At 35.6% G+C, this 20,649-nt stretch overlaps 1 protein-coding gene across 2 annotated transcripts in view; it reads right to left on the bottom strand.

Moving 5' to 3' along the window:
- Positions 1–1,971: 1,971 nt before the first annotated feature.
- LOC100372106 (THO complex subunit 2-like) overlaps positions 1,972–20,649 on the bottom strand; it is a 73,040-nt gene continuing 54,362 nt past the window's right edge. For both annotated transcript variants that reach the window (XM_085498078.1, XM_085498079.1), the window contains exons 28-39: positions 19,553–19,621; positions 18,924–19,039; positions 18,566–18,644; positions 17,708–17,861; positions 11,216–11,345; positions 8,773–9,098; positions 8,553–8,608; positions 6,764–6,802; positions 5,116–5,296; positions 4,710–4,924; positions 3,669–3,772; positions 1,972–3,560 (exon numbers count right to left, since the gene is read on the bottom strand). In XM_085498078.1, the coding sequence (XP_085354204.1) occupies positions 3,530–3,560; positions 3,669–3,772; positions 4,710–4,924; positions 5,116–5,296; positions 6,764–6,802; positions 8,553–8,608; positions 8,773–9,098; positions 11,216–11,345; positions 17,708–17,861; positions 18,566–18,644; positions 18,924–19,039; positions 19,553–19,621 (1,500 nt within the window). In that variant the 3' untranslated portion in view covers positions 1,972–3,529. The remainder of the gene's footprint in view (positions 3,561–3,668; positions 3,773–4,709; positions 4,925–5,115; positions 5,297–6,763; positions 6,803–8,552; positions 8,609–8,772; positions 9,099–11,215; positions 11,346–17,707; positions 17,862–18,565; positions 18,645–18,923; positions 19,040–19,552; positions 19,622–20,649) is intronic.

Below are 20,649 nucleotides of genomic sequence, written 5' to 3'. Positions count from 1 at the left end.
ACCAGTGTCTCAAAAAAGGTCTATTATACCAAATTTCACCCATAGGGCCAGTGTTTCAGAGAAGTTTCATTCTGCTAAATACCACCAGTGTCTCAAAAAAGGTCTATTCTACCAAATTTCACCCATAGGGCCAGTGTTTCAGAGAAGGCTCATTCTGCTAAATACCACCAGTGTCTCAAAAAAGGTCTATTCTACCAAATTTCACCCATAGGGCCAGTGTTTCAGAGAAGTTTCATTCTGCTAAATACCACCAGTGTATCAAAAAAGGTCTATTCTACCAAATTTCACCCATAGGGCCAGTGTTTCAGAGAAGGCTCATTCTGCAAAATACCACCAGTGTCTCAAAAAAGGTCTATTCTACCAAATTTCACCCATAGGGCCAGTGTTTCAGAGAAGTTTCATTCTGCTAAATACCACCAGTGTCTCAAAAAAGGTCTATTCTACCAAATTTCACCCATAGGGCCAGTGTTTCAGAGAAGTTTCATTCTGCTAAATACCACCAGTGTCTCAAAAAAGATCTATTCTACCAAATTTCACCCGTAGGGCCAGTGTTTCAGAGAAGTTTCGTTCTGCTAAATACCACCAGTGTCTCAAACAAGGTCTATTCTACCAAATTTCACACATAGGGCCAGTGTTTCAGAGAAGGCTCATTCTGCTAAATACCACCGGTGTCTCAAAAAAGGTCTATTCTACCAAATTTCACCTATAGAGCCAGTGTTTCAGAGAAGTTTCATTCTGCTAAATACCACCAGTGTCTCAAAAAAGATCTATTCTACCAAATTTCACCCATAGGGCCAGTGTTTCAGAGAAGGCTCATTCTGCTAAATACCACCAGTGTCTCAAAAAAGGTCTATTCTACCAAATTTCACCCATAGGGCCAGTGTTTCAGAGAAGGCTCATTCTGCTTAATACCACCAGTGTCTCAAAAAAGGTCTACCAAATTTCACCCATAGGGCCAGTGTTTCAGAGAAGGCTCATTCTGCTAAATACCACCAGTGTCTCAAAAAAGGTCTATTCTACCAAATTTCACCCATAGGGCCAGTGTTTCAGAGAAGGCTCATTCTGCTAAATACCACCAGTGTCTCAAAAAAGGTCTATTCTACCAAATTTCACCCATAGGGCCAGTGTTTCAGAGAAGGCTCATTCTGCTAAATACCACCAGTGTCTCAAAAAAGGTCTATTCTACCAAATTTCACCCATAGGGCCAGTGTTTCAGAGAAGGCTCATTCTGCTAAATACCACCAGTGTCTCAAAAAAGGTCTATTCTACCAAATTTCACCCATAGGGCCAGTGTTTCAGAGAAGTTTCATTCTGCTAAATACCACCAGTGTCTCAAAAAAGGTCTATTCTACCAAATGTCACCCATAGGGCCAGTGTTTCAGAGAAGTTTCATTCTGCTAAATACCACCAGTGTCTCAAAAAAGGTCTATTCTACCAAATTTCACCCATAGGGCCAGTGTTTCAGAGAAGGCTCATTCTGCTAAATACCACCAGTGTCTCAAAAAAGGTCTACCAAATTTCACCCATAGGGCCAGTGTTTCAGAGAAGGCTCATTCTGCTAAATACCACCAGTGTCTCAAAAAAGGTCTATTCTACCAAATTTCACCCATAGGGCCAGTGTTTCAGAGAAGGCTCATTCTGCTAAATACCACCAGTGTCTCAAAAAAGGTCTATTCTACCAAATGTCACCCATAGGGCCAGTGTTTCAGAGAAGTTTCATTCTGCTAAATACCACCAGTGTCTCAAAAAAGGTCTATTCTACCAAATTTCACCCATAGGGCCAGTGTTTCAGAGAAGGCTCATTCTGCTAAATACCACCAGTGTCTCAAAAAAGGTCTATTCTACCAAATGTCACCCATAGGGCCAGTGTTTCAGAGAAGGCTCATTCTGCTTAATACCACCCATATGGCTATTGTTTTATCAAAAGATTGATACCGAATTGGGAAAGAAAGAAAGTACAATTATAACAAATTAAATTTAAGAAAGAAAATTTTTCTTTTTATTATACTTGTACACAAATGCAAAATATTCTCGCTTCACAAATGATTTACAATGTAACATGTTGTTGATCTTTCTCTCATGATTGCCTGTAATGTTATTTCCATGTGGACACCCTATAACACCAATATAAAGCAACCAGTTCATGAATATATACATTAATAGTGTTGATGGTTTTTCCTAAAGAATTTCCACACTTGGTTTAACCTTTGCAGGTTGTATTGAGATATAACACAGCCTGGCAGGTTTCATATTTTTAACACTTCTTACACGTGTTGAGAATCCACAAAACAGAACAGTATAATTATATATATATATTTTTTTTTTTTTTTTTTTTTACATATTATATGGTTTATCAATGTAACATAAAAAAAGTTCCTAAAAGCTCACCAAAATGCTGTACATAAAGATTAAAAAAGAACAGTTGCCTTACAGAGAGTCCTCGCAATAAAGCTGTTTTTACTTTTCATTTTCCCGCCCAAAACAAAAATTAGTACAAAAATATGAAAATTTGTGCAATCATTTTCAACTGTTAATTTTGGACAAAAAATGTACATTATTACACTTCTTAAGCTATGTGTCCAAAATTTTATGGATATTCAATGGGTTAATTCATTCCGCACAATATGCGAAGTGAACAACAATATGATGAAATAGTTGGACTTCTACAAGTCTGAGTCACCAATGGCAAAAAGTTCAGTTAAAATGGTACAAAGACCCTGATCCAAACTTATAAAACATTAGAAAGCAACTAAACAAAAATAACAGTGAATAATTTAAAGCCCTGTTCACAATATTTTTTGCAAATCAGTGATGAAATAATATTCACAGTCTACTGCTATTTTCTTAGTAATGAACAAAACATAGAAATTGTCAGCAAAGTACAAACTTGTAAATATAAGAAACAAAGTAGATGAAGTAGCACAAAATACACCATATAAGCCTGGCTGATAATACTTTTCATATACAAATATGGGATGCTACTATTTGCAAGCAATTCTGTAATTTGTGAGAGACATTGCTCTGTGTCACAGACATTGTGATAAAAAATGAATAATTAAATAAATAAGAAAACCATATTTCCCTGTGAATTACTGGAACTATCTTAGGGCTTATGGAACAACTACTGTATTTGCCATATTAGTAGTGATTGTGCTTATTTTAATGAACCAGTATGCAATAAACGACATTTTTGGTTTATGTGTTCTACTAAGAGAGCAAATATGGTTCATTGTATTATAATAGGAATGTTCCAAGCATGTTGATGACAATGTAAGTTGACAATGAAATGAGTCTTTACAAAGTTTGTAAAAAGTGGCAAGCAGAACAAGAAAAATTAACAGTATTGGATCATTTGCCACTCCATCCAAGGTTTGTTTGCTGTGAATTGAGATCCATGCTGGGTTTGGTTGCTGGGTTTGGTTGCTGTGAACTGAGATCCACGCTGGGTTGGGTTGCTTTCCAGGTAGCTTCAAGGTTGTTGTACTTTACAATTGTTGGTTAAACCAGGACACATCATTTCACACTACATTCATCGACTTTTCTTCCGTGAACTGCTGGAGCTGATAGATTAGAGTTAAGGAATCCTTCAGTAATGCTAACACAATACTTTGGTGATTGGTATTTGTTTTGTAACTTTTCATATTAACCCATTGCATGATAAAGGATACTGTTTATCTTCACGGGTTTTACCCTCTCTATCACGAGAAGAATCTCGGTCTTTTGTTTTATTCTTGTACTCTTTCTCATCTCTGCCATCCTTGTCCTTGGATTCCTGAAAAATCATATGTATATCATCTTTTAATGTTTGTCATGGCAACAAAGCAGACACTGAAGGATTGCACATTGGTATCACATAAATAGTAGCATGCATGATACAGAACTGTAAGAGCAAGCAATTTGTAACAAGTCTCAGAAGTATTGGGGAAGATAGTTGGCAAATTACCTTGAAACTTGTCTTACTAAGAATTAGCGGCACCAGTTGATTACCATGCTTATGAACACCATATCAAGGTAGGTTTGATTTGACCAAAGTTACTTTCAATGTCATCGTTATTGATAAATGTGAAGAGCATGTATAGACAATTCTGCTATTTGAAATCATTGTCATTCAACTGAAGTGGGTGTGGCAACTAGCTATTGCCAGCAAGTTTGAAAAGGTGTTAGTCAGTTAGTCAGTCAGTTACTTCTGAGACTCTCTGTTAATGAGTTAAGTTTTCCAAATTGCAGTCCCAATACCAAGGCTTGCTGTATTCCGTTGGCATCATCTTTTTTTCACTTCAGTTTGCATATTTTTATATATTTTTCAATTCTTTCAAATTGGTATTATAAAGATCTTGATCAAAATATTTGGAGGGGGGGTTATGCAGATTTATTTTGTGAAAATCTATTGTATGAGATGTTCCTACAAGTTTGAATACAATTGGTACATCTAACATTTTCTTCTAGTGGCTTAATTAATTAAACATTCATCTGTATGTTTGTATGACATGTTAATTTCAGAAACCACACAAACTGTGTATGCAAGAGTTGATTACAAGTCTTCGACAATTAATAAATGTGATAACAAATTATAACATTTTGTGAAATCGTGGAGAATCGTGGTGTTGGAAGGGTGTATGTATAGGACAAATTTGTTTGTTTTTGCAATCACTCCACTATTTTATTGCTACCTTGATAGCATGAGATTGAGATTTGTTCAAATTATTTACCTTCTTACTACCACTAGATTTTGATGTCTTGATAATCTTCACTTTGGTTTTGTCCTTGTCTTTCTCCCGATCCCTGTCTTTAGACTTTCCTCTTTCCCTGTCTTTTCCTCTGTCCCTCTCTTTATCTCTGTGGTGCTCTTTTTCTCGTTCCCGTTCACGATTCTTTTCAGACTCTTTCTCCTTCCCATCAGTACTGTGACGTGATTTACTAGAAGCTAGAAAAAAAAATTAAAAGACTTATCAATTGTAAATCCAAGTACACTTGAGACATCACTTTCGACAGCAATATTGCTACACTGTATTTGTGTTAACATTTGACACAGCATTTTTATTCAGAGTCCTATTTAATTCATTCTGAGTAACTTTATGTTCCTAATATTGGATGTCCAGAATTCACACAACAAACCTCTATCATCATCCTTTCGTCGTTTAACTTCATGGGTTTCTTTCTCTCCATCAGCATGGTATTCTCTCTTCTTTTCAGATTTGCGCTCTTTTTCCCGATCCCTGTCTCTTTCCCTGTCATTACTTCGTCCCCTTTCTCTTTCTCTACTCCGACTATCATGGCTATGGTCACTATGGTTACTCTGAAACAAACAATTCAGAAATTAAGCAGCCCACTCGATATTGAGTGCAATAGTGATATATAAAGACAACATACATGTAGAAATGCAGCATATAAAGGCAGCATATACAACTTTGGGATATTTCTTAAATGAAACAAGAAAAATCAATTACGCAATCAGTACTGTTTCTGTTAGATGCATCACGCATTCAAACTGAAAGCTGAACATGAAATGCACATGCATCTAATGATATTATCTTGGTTTACAAAGTGGTTTGTGAAGCATTGTCACATTCACTGTATGTCATCAGTAGAATCACATGAACTTTGACCCATAGCAGTATTTAGTGATGACATTTTTCATTACAGCTATGCTAATATATCTGTTTTACTTCACATAAACGTTATGAAACTTTGTAATCAAACCCACAGACTTGCTGTAGCCAGAATGGACAGTAGTAGCAAGACATACACAGCGTAATTACTGTGTTTGCCTGCCAGTCATGTTACACAATGAACAAGTCATTGTTAATGACACAGTCCCAGTCCAAAATTTTGTGATCTGACATATCAATTTGATGCTGATGAAGTCATTGAGATTAGATTAAAACCATTAATAGGAGATGAATTTGTACAAAATTATGATTTAGTGCTTTTACACGAGAATTGGACATTGGGCAGTCATATTGAATCAAATTATAAAAATAATGTTCATGTTGATGTATCATTGCATTCAAGAGAAAGTAGCATGGGTACCAAGAAAAACAAGATGGCCGCAAGTCGGCCAAATTTGTTCGAATCAAAAAAAAAATGACGTGCACCTACAACCCAATATGTATGATCATCATACCAACTTTGATCTGAATCGGCCCAGCAATCTCCGAGAAAATGCTGCAGACACGTTTAGGTATCAGAAATTGTCAATTTTACATCCAAAATAAAGTAAAGTAACTTGACGCGCATATGTAAGACATTATGTATTGTCTTCATGTAAAGTTTGAATGAAATTCGTCAATGGGTGTCCGAGATGTAGCTCTGGACGTACGTACGTACGAACGGGCGGAACGAACCCAAATTAATAGTCCCCGTTTTCGGACTTTGTCCGAACGGGAACTAACAAAGGATGGTAACTTCTTGCACAGGTTCACCTGAAAATTGTTAAAATGTTTTTGATAGTAAATCATTTACAGTATACTAATAATAATTTTCGCTGAAAACACTTTTAGCCATTTAGATTTTTGATGAGTTGAATGTAAAACAGAAAAAAAGGTATATTCGCTTGATTTTATTTTCAATGAAACATTCCTTTAGCGAAAATTAAGTATTCTACAGTATGCTTGCATCAGTCAGTTTTATTTATGATTGTTTTGTAACTTTGTCAAGTAAATAAATTATCTTAGTAGCAGCTAGTTTATTTGGTATTTTTTATTATTGGAGCCATTAACCCCCCTCTAAGTCAAACACATTTTATTTACTTTCAAATTCTTACCTTACTATTGTCACGACTGATAACAATCTCTTGTCTGTCCTGTATTTAAAATTAAGAAAGAAATGAATATTTGTTTTCAAATATGATATGACCCATTAGTCCTAAATACTGTGATAATTACAACCAAACCATCAGTACAAGGCTCTTGATTGGTCAAACCCGCACTACAGTGCTTCTGATTGGGAAAAAACCTAACATCACTAGTATCAGTTTTCCTGATTGGTCAAAACCCATATACATAATGAGTGATAGTTATAAACAAACCATCTGTACAGTCAAAACCTAAAGCAAATATTTCACCACATCAATAGCTAAGCATATTACCACAAGTATTATAATTTGGGTGCCACTTTTGAAAAATTTCAATCTTTCCTGACACCTAAATCAGAGTGCACTAGAGTATTTCTGTAGTCACCTATTCAAGAATAAAATCTTTATAGCTAATGCCATTAAAAGTGTCAAGTACTTCTTCAAGCTCAGTTCGAAAAAATGTCTAATTTCCAATTTGTTTCCAAAGCATGTCGTTTTCCAACAAAATCAATGTCAAAATAACATACTGCAATGTTGTCAAACTACTCCTGAGTTTGTCATTGAAACTATTTGGAAATTCATGGATTGGTTCAGATGGCACCACCTGGTTTGAACTATCAGTTACAGGTCAACTCTTGCATGGACAAAAATATGGTGGATGTACTTTCACATCAAGTGACTGTGTACGACTAAAAACATTCACTCACGATGAATTAGTTGAATTTGACTTGCATTTCATAACAAATCAACAAATGATTTTTTTCATATTATTATAATCGCAACTGAGTGATAATCAACTTAAAAAAAAACAATCACATGAAAAATACAGAATTTTTTGTGTGAGACTGTAAACTTTTAACAGACTTCCACTCATCTAATCTTAGAGTACTTTCCATAGTACTCTTGATTCATACAACTCCTTTATACATACAATGGAACAACCATTAAGTTGTCAAAACCGAATGCAAATTAGAATCACCACAATATGTACAATGTAATAATCTTCACATTATCATCATTTAAAAAATATCAAAACTAAATTCTGAAATGAATGAATAATAATATTAACAAATCAAAGAAATTTAAAATGAAACAAACAGTTTGTATAAAAAGGAAAGATGAATTATAATTCCTTGATACTTGGCAGTAAAGTTTGTCTAACATTAATGATCATTACAAATACTGGCAGCTAATAATACATCAATATATGTGTATGTGTGTGTGAGTGAGTTTGCACTTTACCCACCTGTAGAACGGTTTGAAAATTCTACTAAAGGATTGAGAAAGAGTGGAAATCTTGACAGCAACTTGTGAAGGAGGAGACCGTGGTGTGGTGTGGAGTTGAGGACAATCACCATCAACCAACTTGCAACTAGGAATTGAACCTCACCCTGCTTTGTTTTCCCTTTTTTTTTCTCCTCCGCTCTCTCCCTTTCTCTGCTTGGTGCTGTGTATACTCACTATGTAGATCTGGGGGGGTACTTTGGCTACCAGAGTTACCTACGATGAGACACCTTGAAGCTACACCCCTCCATATCCCAGCTTCCATCCCCTACTGTAAAGTGATCCAATATCCCTAATCCAAGATTCCACCAATAGAGTTCCAATGGAAAGACCATTCCATTAATCCACAGGGGGTTTCTAAACCATACAACTGACACATCCATTACCACTTCTCTTGATTGATTGATTGTCTTCTGTCAGAGTAATCACACTTTGTTTAATTCTTTATTTTTACTTTTTACATACTATTACTAACCTTTCCAGCAGACAAAGGTGATGACATTTGCCCATCCACTTTACGGCGTTTAGTATCTGTCAGGAGAAAAATATTTCAGGATTATTGACAGTTCTACATACTGAATAGTGCTCCATATACATAATTATTTGAAAACTACTTTCATTTAAAACCTGTGTTTGAACCAGTTTTTAAGTTTATCAAGATTTTACATTGAACGTGAATAAATCACACTACTCACCCCTCTCAGACTCTTCTTTTCTTGGGGAATATTCAGGTTTTCTTGAAGATTTGCTGGAACTGTGACTGGACGTAGACGTAGCACTTCCATCTCGCGCATCCCGATCTTTTTCTCTGTGACGGCTGTGATTTTTACTACCATCTTCTTGTTCTTTGCGATCATCATCTCGATCATCTTTTGAATTTTTCTCCTCTTTATACCGTAGATTATCATCTTTTGATGGCTTTGGCTCTTTCTCCTTTCTATCTTTTTCTTTCTCATCCTTTCCCTGAGATTTATCACTGTCAGTTCTATCCTCTTTTATGCTTGTGTTTAACTTGGTAGAGCTAAAACAAGAATATATACAGTGGATATTACTTACAAGCTCACATCATGTCCAATGCAGTGATATCAAATTAGTGTGTCTGAGTAAAACAATGTCAAAGGTCACCTATAAACTCTCGTCTAACTTGACTGGATTTGGACTCTAGAGGTTTTCAAGACCCCACATGCAAAAGGTTCATGTCATTAGTCTTAGTGTCTCAAAGACGGTTCCTGGCTGTGAGAAGCAACAATTGTCTTGTATATTATCACACATGCAAAAGGTTCATGTCATTAGTCTTAGTGTCTCAAAGACGGTTCCTGGCTGTGAGAAGCAACAATTGTCTTGTATATTATCACACATAAATTTTCTGTTTGTTAGTTATTTACAAAATTTCTATATTTGTGCATACATTGACCCTCGACTCTTGACTGAGTGGTAAGGTAAAGCCGTGGAATAAGAGATGAAGCTGGTTGAGTAATAGATGCAGGTTTGTCGTGTTTTTAGTACATTCCACTATTGACAGAGCTCAGAAATGTTAACAGTCTCTAGCCAAGACTGGCTGAGTAAGAATAAGCCAGAAACAAGCAGCCTATCGGCTGAGATAGCTCCGCTGTTAGCAATGCACATTTCAATTAAAGAACTGAAGACATCATTAGAAAATGAACAATATGAATAGTATCAAAGCAATCGGACTTACAGTTTTTAACAAGAAGTCGAAAATATCACTTTTTACCAAAAATGACAAAAATATTCACCAAAATTAGAGAACTGAATATATCATCACAAAATGAACAAATCTGAGAAAGGTCTACATGTAGTATCTATATATGTAATATCAAAGCAGTTGAACTATTGGTTTTTAACAAGAAGTCGAAAATATCACTTTTTACCAAAAATTACAAAAATATTCACCAAAATTAGAGAATTGAAGATATCATCACGAAATGAACAAATCTGAGAGAGGTCCACATGTAGTACCTATATATGTAATATCAATGCAATCAGACTTGCGGTTTTTAACAAGAAGTCGAAAATATCACTTTTTACCAAAAATGACAAAAATATTCACCAAAAATAGAGAATTGAAGATATCATCACGAAATGAACAAATCTGAGAGAGGTCCACATGTAGTACCTATATATGTAGTATCAAAGCAATTGGACTTGCGGTTTTTAACAAGAAGTCGAAAATATCACTTTTTACCAAAAATTACAAAAATATTCACCAAAATTAGAGAATTGAAGATATCATCACGAAATGAACAAATCTGAGAGAGGTCCACATGTAGTACCTATATATGTAATATCAAAGCAATCGGACTTGCGGTTTTTATTAACAAGAAGTCGAAAATATCACTTTTTACCAAAAATGACAAAAATATTCACCAAAAATAGAGAATTGAAGATATCATCACGAAATGAACAAATCTGAGAGAGGTCCACATGTAGTACCTATATATGTAATATCAAAGCAATCGGACTTGCGGTTTTTATTAACAAGAAGTCGAAAATATCACTTTTTACCAAAAATGACAAAAATATTCACCAAAAATAGAGAATTGAAGATATCATCACGAAATGAACAAATCTGAGAGAGGTCCACATGTAGTACCTATATATGTAGTATCAAAGCAATTGGACTTGCGGTTTTTAACAAGAAGTCGAAAATATCACTTTTGACCAAAAATGACAAAAATATTCACCAAAATTAGAGAATTAAAGATATCATTACAAAATGAACAAATCTGAGAGAGGTTCACATGTAGTACCTATATATGTAATATCAAAGCATTTGCACTTGCGGTTTTTAACAAGAAGTCGAAAATATCACTTTTTACCAAAAATGACAAAAATATTCACCAAAATTAGAGAATTGAAGATATCAACATGAAATGAACAAACCTAAGAGAGGTCTACCCAAGGTACATATACACCAAGTATCAAAGCATTCAGGCTTGTAGTTTTCAAGAAGAAGTCGAAAAAGTAAAACATTGACACGGACGACAACGGACAATCACTCATATGATAAGCTCCGCTCGACAAAGTCCACAGCGGAGCTAAAAAAAGTTGTTTTCACTTCACATGCTCACGAACCTGCATTTATATTTAACCCTATTTAATGTCAAGATGACTACTCACCCTGTTGATTTCCTCTCACTACTAGAGTAAGATGTTTTTCCAGATCCTGCACTATTGCCTTTACTAGGTTGTGATTTACTAGATGTACTGACACTTGATGATGACTTCACAGCTCCATCCTTGGTTTTATCTTGAAAGAGAAAATCTTAATTTTGAGCATAAAAATATCATGTTTGAATGTCTCCTAACTGTCTATAACTGATGGCAGTGTTAGGTAAAATACAAGTCATTGTCAATGACACGTCCCCGTTCCGTTCATATTTGAGTGACATATACATTCAAAGCAGATCATGACCGAAATGCACCTGCATATGTACAACACATTGTGCTAAATCTGAACAAAATCCATCCATGCATGACTGAGATCCGGTTCTGGAATTGTGAAAATACGTGATTTTGATGCATTTTCGATCAATCCAGACATGTCTTGGATACGGATCCAGAACTGAATTATTTAACAAAATGGCCGCCAGTCGGCCATTTCGAACTTGATACGAAAAAAAAAAAGACGTGCATCAAGGTCCTATTATGTTTAATGTATGTACCAAATTTGAACAAAATCCATCCATGCATAACTGAGATACGGGTCCGGAATGGTGAAAATGTGCGATTTCAATGCATTTTCGGCCTTAAAGTGGCCGCCATTTGGCTATCGTTAATGAGATCATGAAACAAATGCACATACATATTTGTGACATGATGTACCTTGTGTGTGTGAAGTTTGAACTCTATCAATCCAAGCATGTCTCGGATACGGATCCAGAACTGAATTCTTTAAAACAAAATGGCCGCCAGTCGGCTATTTCGAACTTGATCCGAAAAAAAAAATGACGTGCATCAAGGTCCTATTATGTTTAATGTATGTACCAAATTTGAATGAAATCCGTCCATGCATAACTGAGATCCGGGTCCGGAATGGTGAAAATGTGCGATTTCAATGCATTTTCGGCCTTAAAGCGGCCGCTATTTGGCTATCGTTAATGAGATCATGAAACAAATGCACATACATATTTGTGACATGATGTACCTTGTGTGTGTGAAGTTTGAACTCGATCAATCCAAGCATGTCTCAGATACGGATACAGAACTGAATTCTTTAAAACAAAATGGCCGCCAGTCGGCCATTTCGAACCCGATCCAAAAAAAAAAATGACGTGCATCAAGGTCCTATTATGTTTAATGTATGTACCAAATTTGAACAAAATCCGTCCATGCATAACTGAGATCCGGGTCCGGAATGGTGAAAATGTGTGATTTTGATGCATTTTCGGCCTTAAAATGGCCGCTATTCGGCTATCGTTAATCGGATCATGAAAAAAATGCATGTGCATATGTCCCATATAATGTGTGATGTATGAGTGAAGTTTGAACTTAATCGGTCCATGCATGTTCGAGATACAGGTGATCACGGACGCACGGACGCACACAGGGCAAAACATAAGTCCCCGTTTTCGGACTGCGTCCGAACGGGGACTAATAAGGTACAGTACAGTTCTCGCGGAAGCTTTGGCTTTTGTGGCATCATTGTCGCCTACGCATGGCTTCATTGTCGCCTCAGCATCGCATCATTGTGGCATCAGCTTCGCGTCATTGAAAATTGAAGCTATGTTCGCCTCGCTATTTTGTGGCATCATCGTGGCCTCAGCTTCGCAGTCTCATGGCATCAACATGGCATCAGCTTCAACTTATTGTGACATGAGTATGACCTCGTTATTTGCACGCAGAAGGGCAGTAAACAAAAACATGTACAGAAGTTCGATATGTAATCGATTTGAAATTCAAGGCGAATAAAATAATATGATCAAGAGTAAAATGACATTTTAAAAAGATATCTTGTTTAATTATTTTAGTGTTGCGAGTATTGGGCACCAAAAACTTTGCGAAGTACATTACAATCGGCAAGGTGACGAGTTCCATATTGACTAGAAGGAAAATCGTGAAAAATTCAAATCACACGATGCAATCGTCGTTCTGATACAACACAATTTGCTGTATACGAAGTGTAACTGTTCTTGTTATAAATTTACCTTTTTTCGCTCATTTTATTTGCTGCTAGAAGAGCAGATTCGGATTCCTCATTTCGGTGGTATTTTTCTGTGTTTCGTTTAGTTTTAGCCGAGTCCGACCCCATGCCCGGACTACTAAAACATGCAATACAAGCGTATGCCGCCTGGAGCGTCGGCGTCGTTGCCAGTCATCTTGATACAAAGTTCCAAAACAAGTGCGTACATTTCCAACATATGATTGGATGGTTGTAGTGGCGTCGGTCTGGTAAAATTTGACAAACAATTCTCAAAATTAAGTCACGATCAGTGATCTGAGCTCGATCTATATGTACTTTAAAAGTATTCTCACAAACATATTTTCGAATGAAAACGAGCCACATGCCCTGTAAAAAATCGAATAGCGCTTGACATGCAGAAATAATTTATTGGGCTTCAGAAAAAAAACGTGTCCATTTAGTGTGGCCGTAAATATTTGGTGACCAGCCGATGAACAATTTGAAAATCATGATTCACACGGAAGTCCTTCGATACTGAAAATTATCGACCCCAGTCTGGTTTACCTTATTTCCCAACTTGCAAAACTGGTTTGTATCTCAGCCCTGTTTTTTTTCTTTCTTTTTTTGAACTGAGGTAAAATCACATCCGTTTGTCAAAATATACCGATGTTTTTCAGTGAATAATTGCGAAGCCTGTCACAGCACAAACAAAACTTTGTGAATCGACGATGGAGATTGGATGGTACGACGACCCTTCAATTTACGTTAAATATGTTTTGTTACAACATCATTGATTGGCTGAAAGTCACCTGATCGGAGCACGACCTGGGTCACAGAACCATATTTGTCCGTATTATCAACAGGACTTTGCGAAAAAACCACACCCACATTTTCAACCATTTTAGCGCGGAAGTTGCCAACAAATGTCGAAAACTCGTGAATTTTATGAATTCGAATAAAATAAAGCTAGCGATTCGTAAGACTGGTTAATAATATATCCCCCAATGCTCTTCGATTTTTTTTATTTCAAGGTGAGAAATGGATACTAGTAGTTGAAGTTCCATCGATTTCAAGGCGACTATTTAACCGCGACAACTCTACGCTCTGTTGTAGTTTCGCGAGGTAAAACAAAAATACAATAAGTAGTAATTGTTTAATTATTTGGTTGTACAGCCCGCAAATTACGGGACATGATCCCCATGAATTGCGATAAATAAATGCTGGTTGTGTTGAATGACGGACGTCGGGACCGTTTTGAGAAACAAATTACGATCGGTAGACATTTCAAACAAATGAAATTATTAACGAAAGACGAGATTTTTCTAGGTATTTACGATCATACGGTCATATCAAATATATACAAAATTGACAAATACACAAAGAGGTGTAATAGTAGGTCATTTTTATTTTAGCCTTAGAAATATTTTCTTTCACTCAGTCCACGTCCATGCGTGGGAATTCTATTTAGCTTCATGGTCCTTCGGCTTGTCTTCTGCTTGGGGGGAAACAACAATAATTATACAAATCGTAAACTCAACACAATCAGGAAAAGAAACCCACACAACCATGTTGTACTTCTGTTGAATACATTTTGTAGCAGTGCGTCACGTCAGAATATTGTCTAAAATAAAATATTCAATCCCAGCCAAATCTAGGTCAAAGGGTCAGATTGCGTGCATATAATTATAGATAGTTAAAACAAAAAGTATTTGAACTTTTGACGGTTGTTCAACATCTATGCACGGTTACTAAACTAAACTAGTAACCGTGATCTATGAAAACCAGAAAATTTTTAGTAGTCCGAATTTTTGCACGGTCGAAAATAAAACGGAAATTGACCGGTCAAAAGCGGAAGCGGTCAAGAGGTTTGGGGGAAATGAGTACAGTACTTCTTTGTTTGATGAAGCGATGCTGATGCCACATTGTCGCCATAATGAGGCCACAATGAAGCGAAGCGATAATCGCCTAACTTTTTAATGTCGCGACATTGAAGCGATGCTGAAGCCATAACAATGCCATAATGATGCGATGCTGAAGCGAAGGTGAAGCTGAAGTGAAGCCAAAGCTTCCGCGAGAACTGTACTGTATGTAGCACTAACAGCATTTGTATACTTCATATATATAGATAACACTTACACCCACTTACAGATCTAGATTAAGGGTAGTTGAAAGTCACGCCACAATAATGTACATGAACTGAGGAAAAGAGTCCCTCTTGATAACTACAATCAAAGAAAGCTTAGAAAGAACTCCTGTGTGCTGAGAGTATTTAAGACACATTAAAAATTAATTAAAAATCATTTGTACATGAGATATTGATGGAAAAGCTGAAAACTAATTATGTAAATCAGGTAACAAATATGAACAGAACAGAACAAACAAATTATGAATTATTATGCTAATTAGAGAATTAATATGAACAAATTTTAACCCAAAATTAATCAGGCCTGTCTATTGTTCTAGAGCATTTATGTACCAAATTTTATTCAAATGTGATGATCAGTAATTGAGATATCAGTGTTAATTAATTATGTTAATTAGGAGATTAATAAGCATAAATATTCACCAAAAACTAATTGGGTTTCTGCATAGTTCTCTTTAAAAGTTTCATTAAAATCCAATTTGTGGTTCTTTATATATCAGTGGAACATTATGCAAATTAGGTAATTAATATGTACTCATATTACCCTAAAAACTATCAGGTCTGTGCAGTGTCCTATGACATCTATGTACCAAATTTCATTGAAATGTGATGATTACTACTTGAAATATCAAAAGCTGAAAATTAATTAATTATGCTAATTAGGTAATTAAAATCCAATTAAAACTAATCAGGTCTCTGCATAATCCTAGAAGATCTATGTAGCAAGTCTCATTGAAATATGATGATTACTACTTGATATATCAAAAGCTGAAAATTAATTAATTATGCAAATTAGGTAATTAATATGTACTCATATTACCCTAAAAACTATCAGGTCTGTGCAGTGTCCTATGACATCTATGTACCAAGTGTCATTGAAATGTGATGATTACTAATTGAAATATCAAAAGTTGAAAATTAATTAATTATGCAAATTAGGTAATTAATATGTACTCATATTACCCTAAAAACTATCAGGTCTGTGCAGTGTCCTATGACATCTATGTACCAAATTTCATTGAAATGTGATGATTACTACTTGAAACATCTAAAGCTGAAAATTAATTAATTATGCAAATTAGGTAATTAATATGTACTCATATTACCCTAAAAACTATCAGGTCTGTGCAGTGTCCTATGACATCTATGTACCAAATTTCATTGAAATGTGATGATTACTACTTGAAATATCAAAAGCTGAAAATTAATTAATTATGCTAATTAGGTAAATAAAATCCAATTAAAACTAATCAGGTCTCTGCATAATCCTAGAAGATCTATGTAGAAAGTCTCATTGAAATATGATGATTACTACTTGAAATATCAAAAGTTGAAAATTAATTAATTATGCAAATTAGATAATTAATATGTACAAATATTTTACCCAAAAACTAATTAGGTCTCTGCACAGTCCTCAAGTAACTATGTACCAAGTTTCATTGAAACATGATCATTACTACTCGAAATATCAAAAGCTGAAAATTAATTAATTATGCAAATTAGCTAATTAATATCTACTCATATTACCCTAAAAACTATCAGGTCTGTGCAGTGTCCTATGACATCTATGTACCAAGTGTCATTGAAATGTGATGATTACTACTTGAAATATCAAAAGTTGAAAATTAATTAATTATGCAAATTAGCTAATTAATATATACTGATATTACCCTAAAAACTATCAGGTCTGCGCAGTGTCCTATGACATCTATGTACCAAGTTTTATTGAAATGTGATGATTAGTACTTGAGATATCAGTGGAAAAGCCGAAAATGTATTAATCATTATGCAAATTAGGTAATTAATATTGCAGATTTTTACCCAAAACTAATCAAATCTGTGCATTAGTTTGGAGCATTTGTGTGCCAAGTTTCATCAAAATCCAATGAGTGTTTTTTTAGATATCAGTGGAACAGTCATGGAACAGCTAAAAATCAGCTAATTATCATGCAAATTAGGTAATTAATATGCATGGATTTTTACCAAAACCTAATCAAATCTGCGCATTGGCCCAGAGCATCTATGCACCAAGTTTCATCAAAAACTGATGTATGGTTCTTGAGATATCAGTGGAACAGACGGACACACATACACACACACACACACACACACACACATACACACACACACACACACACACACACACACATACAGACACACACATACAGACACACTAACTGCAAAGACTCCCTTTTTGTGCTTCGCACACGGGAGTCAAAAATTGTGTCTCAATCTGGTGAATTCTCTCAATTTGAAAACATTTTTTGCCATGTTTGGGAAGAGTGCCTTTGCTGACAGCAGTATTTCAAGATGTATTATCACTATAATGAAGAGTGACTTAGAATACCTGTTTTGGATGTGAAGGATCGTGCTTCAGGATTGAGACTGGAACCCGTACTATGAGATGAAACAGCAGCAGCAGTACCTGATGACTGACTCACTGCATCTGGTTTAGTTACCGGACCATTCTGCTGTGAACTTGACTGAGTAGTGGACTTTGGCTGAAAGGACACACATCAATGAGAATATATTAAACTGAGGTGTATCTTTGAGATCTATGTCAAGACAGAAGTAGAAGTAATTAGCATTTCATGTTACACCAGAAAATAGTCAAAGGCAAGATCTTTATAACTATCTTTGCTGTGAAATGTTTCTGCTTGTATGCAAACCCTTGATGCAAAGCAATTTTCACCATGATGCTTTTCTGCATGCATTGAACTGAAACAACGTCCACTGACCGAACAGGTCGAGTCTGTCATTAACCAATAAAAATGCTGTGTTGTACATGTACTAATAAAAAATTTTCTCAAACATCCAATATTGGAGATGGCATTTTTTTAATGCAATGGGGAAGTTACATGTAAAATATGCTCTCTTGGCACTGATTTTGACAAAAAAACTGTGAAAGGTAAACAGTGTGGAAGAAGTATTTAACATCTTTCACGGTCATCAACAGGTCATGTCGAAGAATAGTCTATCCGTTCACACCCCAATCATGATAGTCTCAATGAACACTGATTATTCGGACAAGTAAAACGATGTCCAAAGACCTTGTTTCATGAATTGACAGTCACTTTTTTAGTGTTTCAAAATATATATGGATTACTTCAGTATTGCAACATTGGGTTCATTATAAGAGGTAGGGGCTTTTACCCATGTCCGTTCTGCCCGTTGTTCTTGGCGTTCGGATACTTGAATCACTTACTTGGTTTTCCTTTTCTTTCTGATGAAACTGGTGTTCTGGTATCATGCTACCTTTCCTACTTTTCAATTGTCCAGAATATCTACAATAAACAAATTTGTTAAACAATACAGTAGGACATGGATAACACAGAAGGCACACTCCATATTTGTTCAACAGCATTTACTGGCTTGGGTGACAGTCAGTGAAATAGTCAATTCGTAAAAATTAACAACAGTGTTTATACAACATGATGGGAGTAAAGAATCCCCAGTAATGTAACATATAACACAGGTGACTTGCTGGCAAATACCAAATGTAACTGCATAATCCTGCTTCTGCTTTATGAAAGTAAACTACACAGTAATTGCAATTGACATACCCCATAGCAAGAGCAAAGATGTCCTTTCTTTTATCTTTCTCTTCCTGTCTTATTTTATCAACTCTCCGCTCCAATGCCTGCCCTAGATTCTGTACCATTGGATAGTATTGCAGAATCTGTAGAATAGTAATGTATATAATACGACACAGAGTAAGGTAAATTCTGGGTATGCATGGGTAACAAATATGGGAATGGCATACACACAGCACATTCAGTTTCCATATTAAGTCCCAAGTTTAACTGAAAGATTGACAGCAATGTTCCCAATATAGTTGATCCTATGTATTGTTCACGTCCTACATACTAAGTATACAAATACTGTACACTAGTCAGTGTGGTTGCCATCATTCATACTACCGAACAATAAGATCAGTAAAAGCACTGACTATCACTTCACATTACAAATCAAAATGTTACCATTAGTGTACAAAACATTTGTAGTTCATTTGTGCTTTCATTAGGCGATGCACTTCTAACTATTAACTTTTTCTTTAACTACTAAACAGTGAAACCTGTAAAGTTGAGAGTTGAATACCAAATAGACAGAAACAATTGGTCAGTTTTTGAGTTCATTTATAAATTATGCAAGTCTAAAAATAGCAGACTAGAAAATAGTGTTCAATACATACCTTAGTTAAAACTATGAGTGTATTTCTTATCTGTACATATTCATGAGACTCTAGACATATCACAACAGCCTACAGGAAAATAGAAAAATTAGGAAATGAAGCCGCAATTGGAAGCAATCAGAAACACTCATGACTCAAAAAAAGCCCAATAAATGAAAATTTTTCAGGATTTCATTGAAATCCGATACATTTGAGCTGAATTCAAATTCTGCACAACTGAGTATGTGACTGTACACACATATACAATGCATCATGGAAGGAAAAGTCACATTGTATATAACAGAACACTATTATTCTGGAAACTCACTTACAGCCGTTCTGAGAATTATTCGGACAGTCAGTTAGCAAAATGACTTGCAACTTTGCAAAACACTTTGCTCTTTGCCCAATCTAGACTTGTCGGCGCCACTTGAGTGACGGGCGCATGGTTTGGGATTACTATTTCATAGGGGTTGTCAGCTTGGTGAATTGTAAGTATTATCTAGCGTGCGTTCACAGCAACCATTCTTTATTTTTATAATTATATTGTAATTATTTTCAGTAATTTTGAAAATCACAAGTTAGATGTTGCTTAAATCTGTCGAAAAATGTCAACCCCTCGCTCATTTTAGTCAGTTGTACCATAGACCCTCAACAAAGGGATAGGAAACAAGGCTATTTTCTTTGTACGATGTTGCTTTGCATAATTAAAAACACATTAGTGCGAGTTTACATAAGGGTGTACAAGGCAAATAAACTAACTAGTAAACACATCGTCTGGTCACGAAAAATCTCGCAAAATCCCGAACGCGATTATGGTAATTAGGTCAATTCTCACGATTTACGGGGTTTCGCGAGAACGAGATTATGCTAAATAGCTACATGCGTCATTTTCAAAATGGAGGTCGATCAGAATGCTTGGGAATATTTTTGCGATGACGAGGAGGTTTTCGAGGTTGTAATAAATGTTGCATGTCAATGCAAGCACAAGAACTCATACAAAAAAAAAAACTTTTAATTGATGTCGACCTCATGCATGTGGATAAAATGGATGGACAACGCAACGTCTCAAATCATGTCAAATAGTAAATAAACATGGCGATGGCGGAAGTCAGCAC

Source organism: Saccoglossus kowalevskii, chromosome 4 (assembly GCF_978046115.1).
Source record: "Saccoglossus kowalevskii chromosome 4, keSacKowa6.1, whole genome shotgun sequence".
Lineage (NCBI taxonomy): Eukaryota > Metazoa > Hemichordata > Enteropneusta > Harrimaniidae > Saccoglossus > Saccoglossus kowalevskii.
The sequence above is the reverse complement of the archived record's forward strand: the minus strand, read 5'-3'. Positions and strand labels throughout refer to the sequence as shown.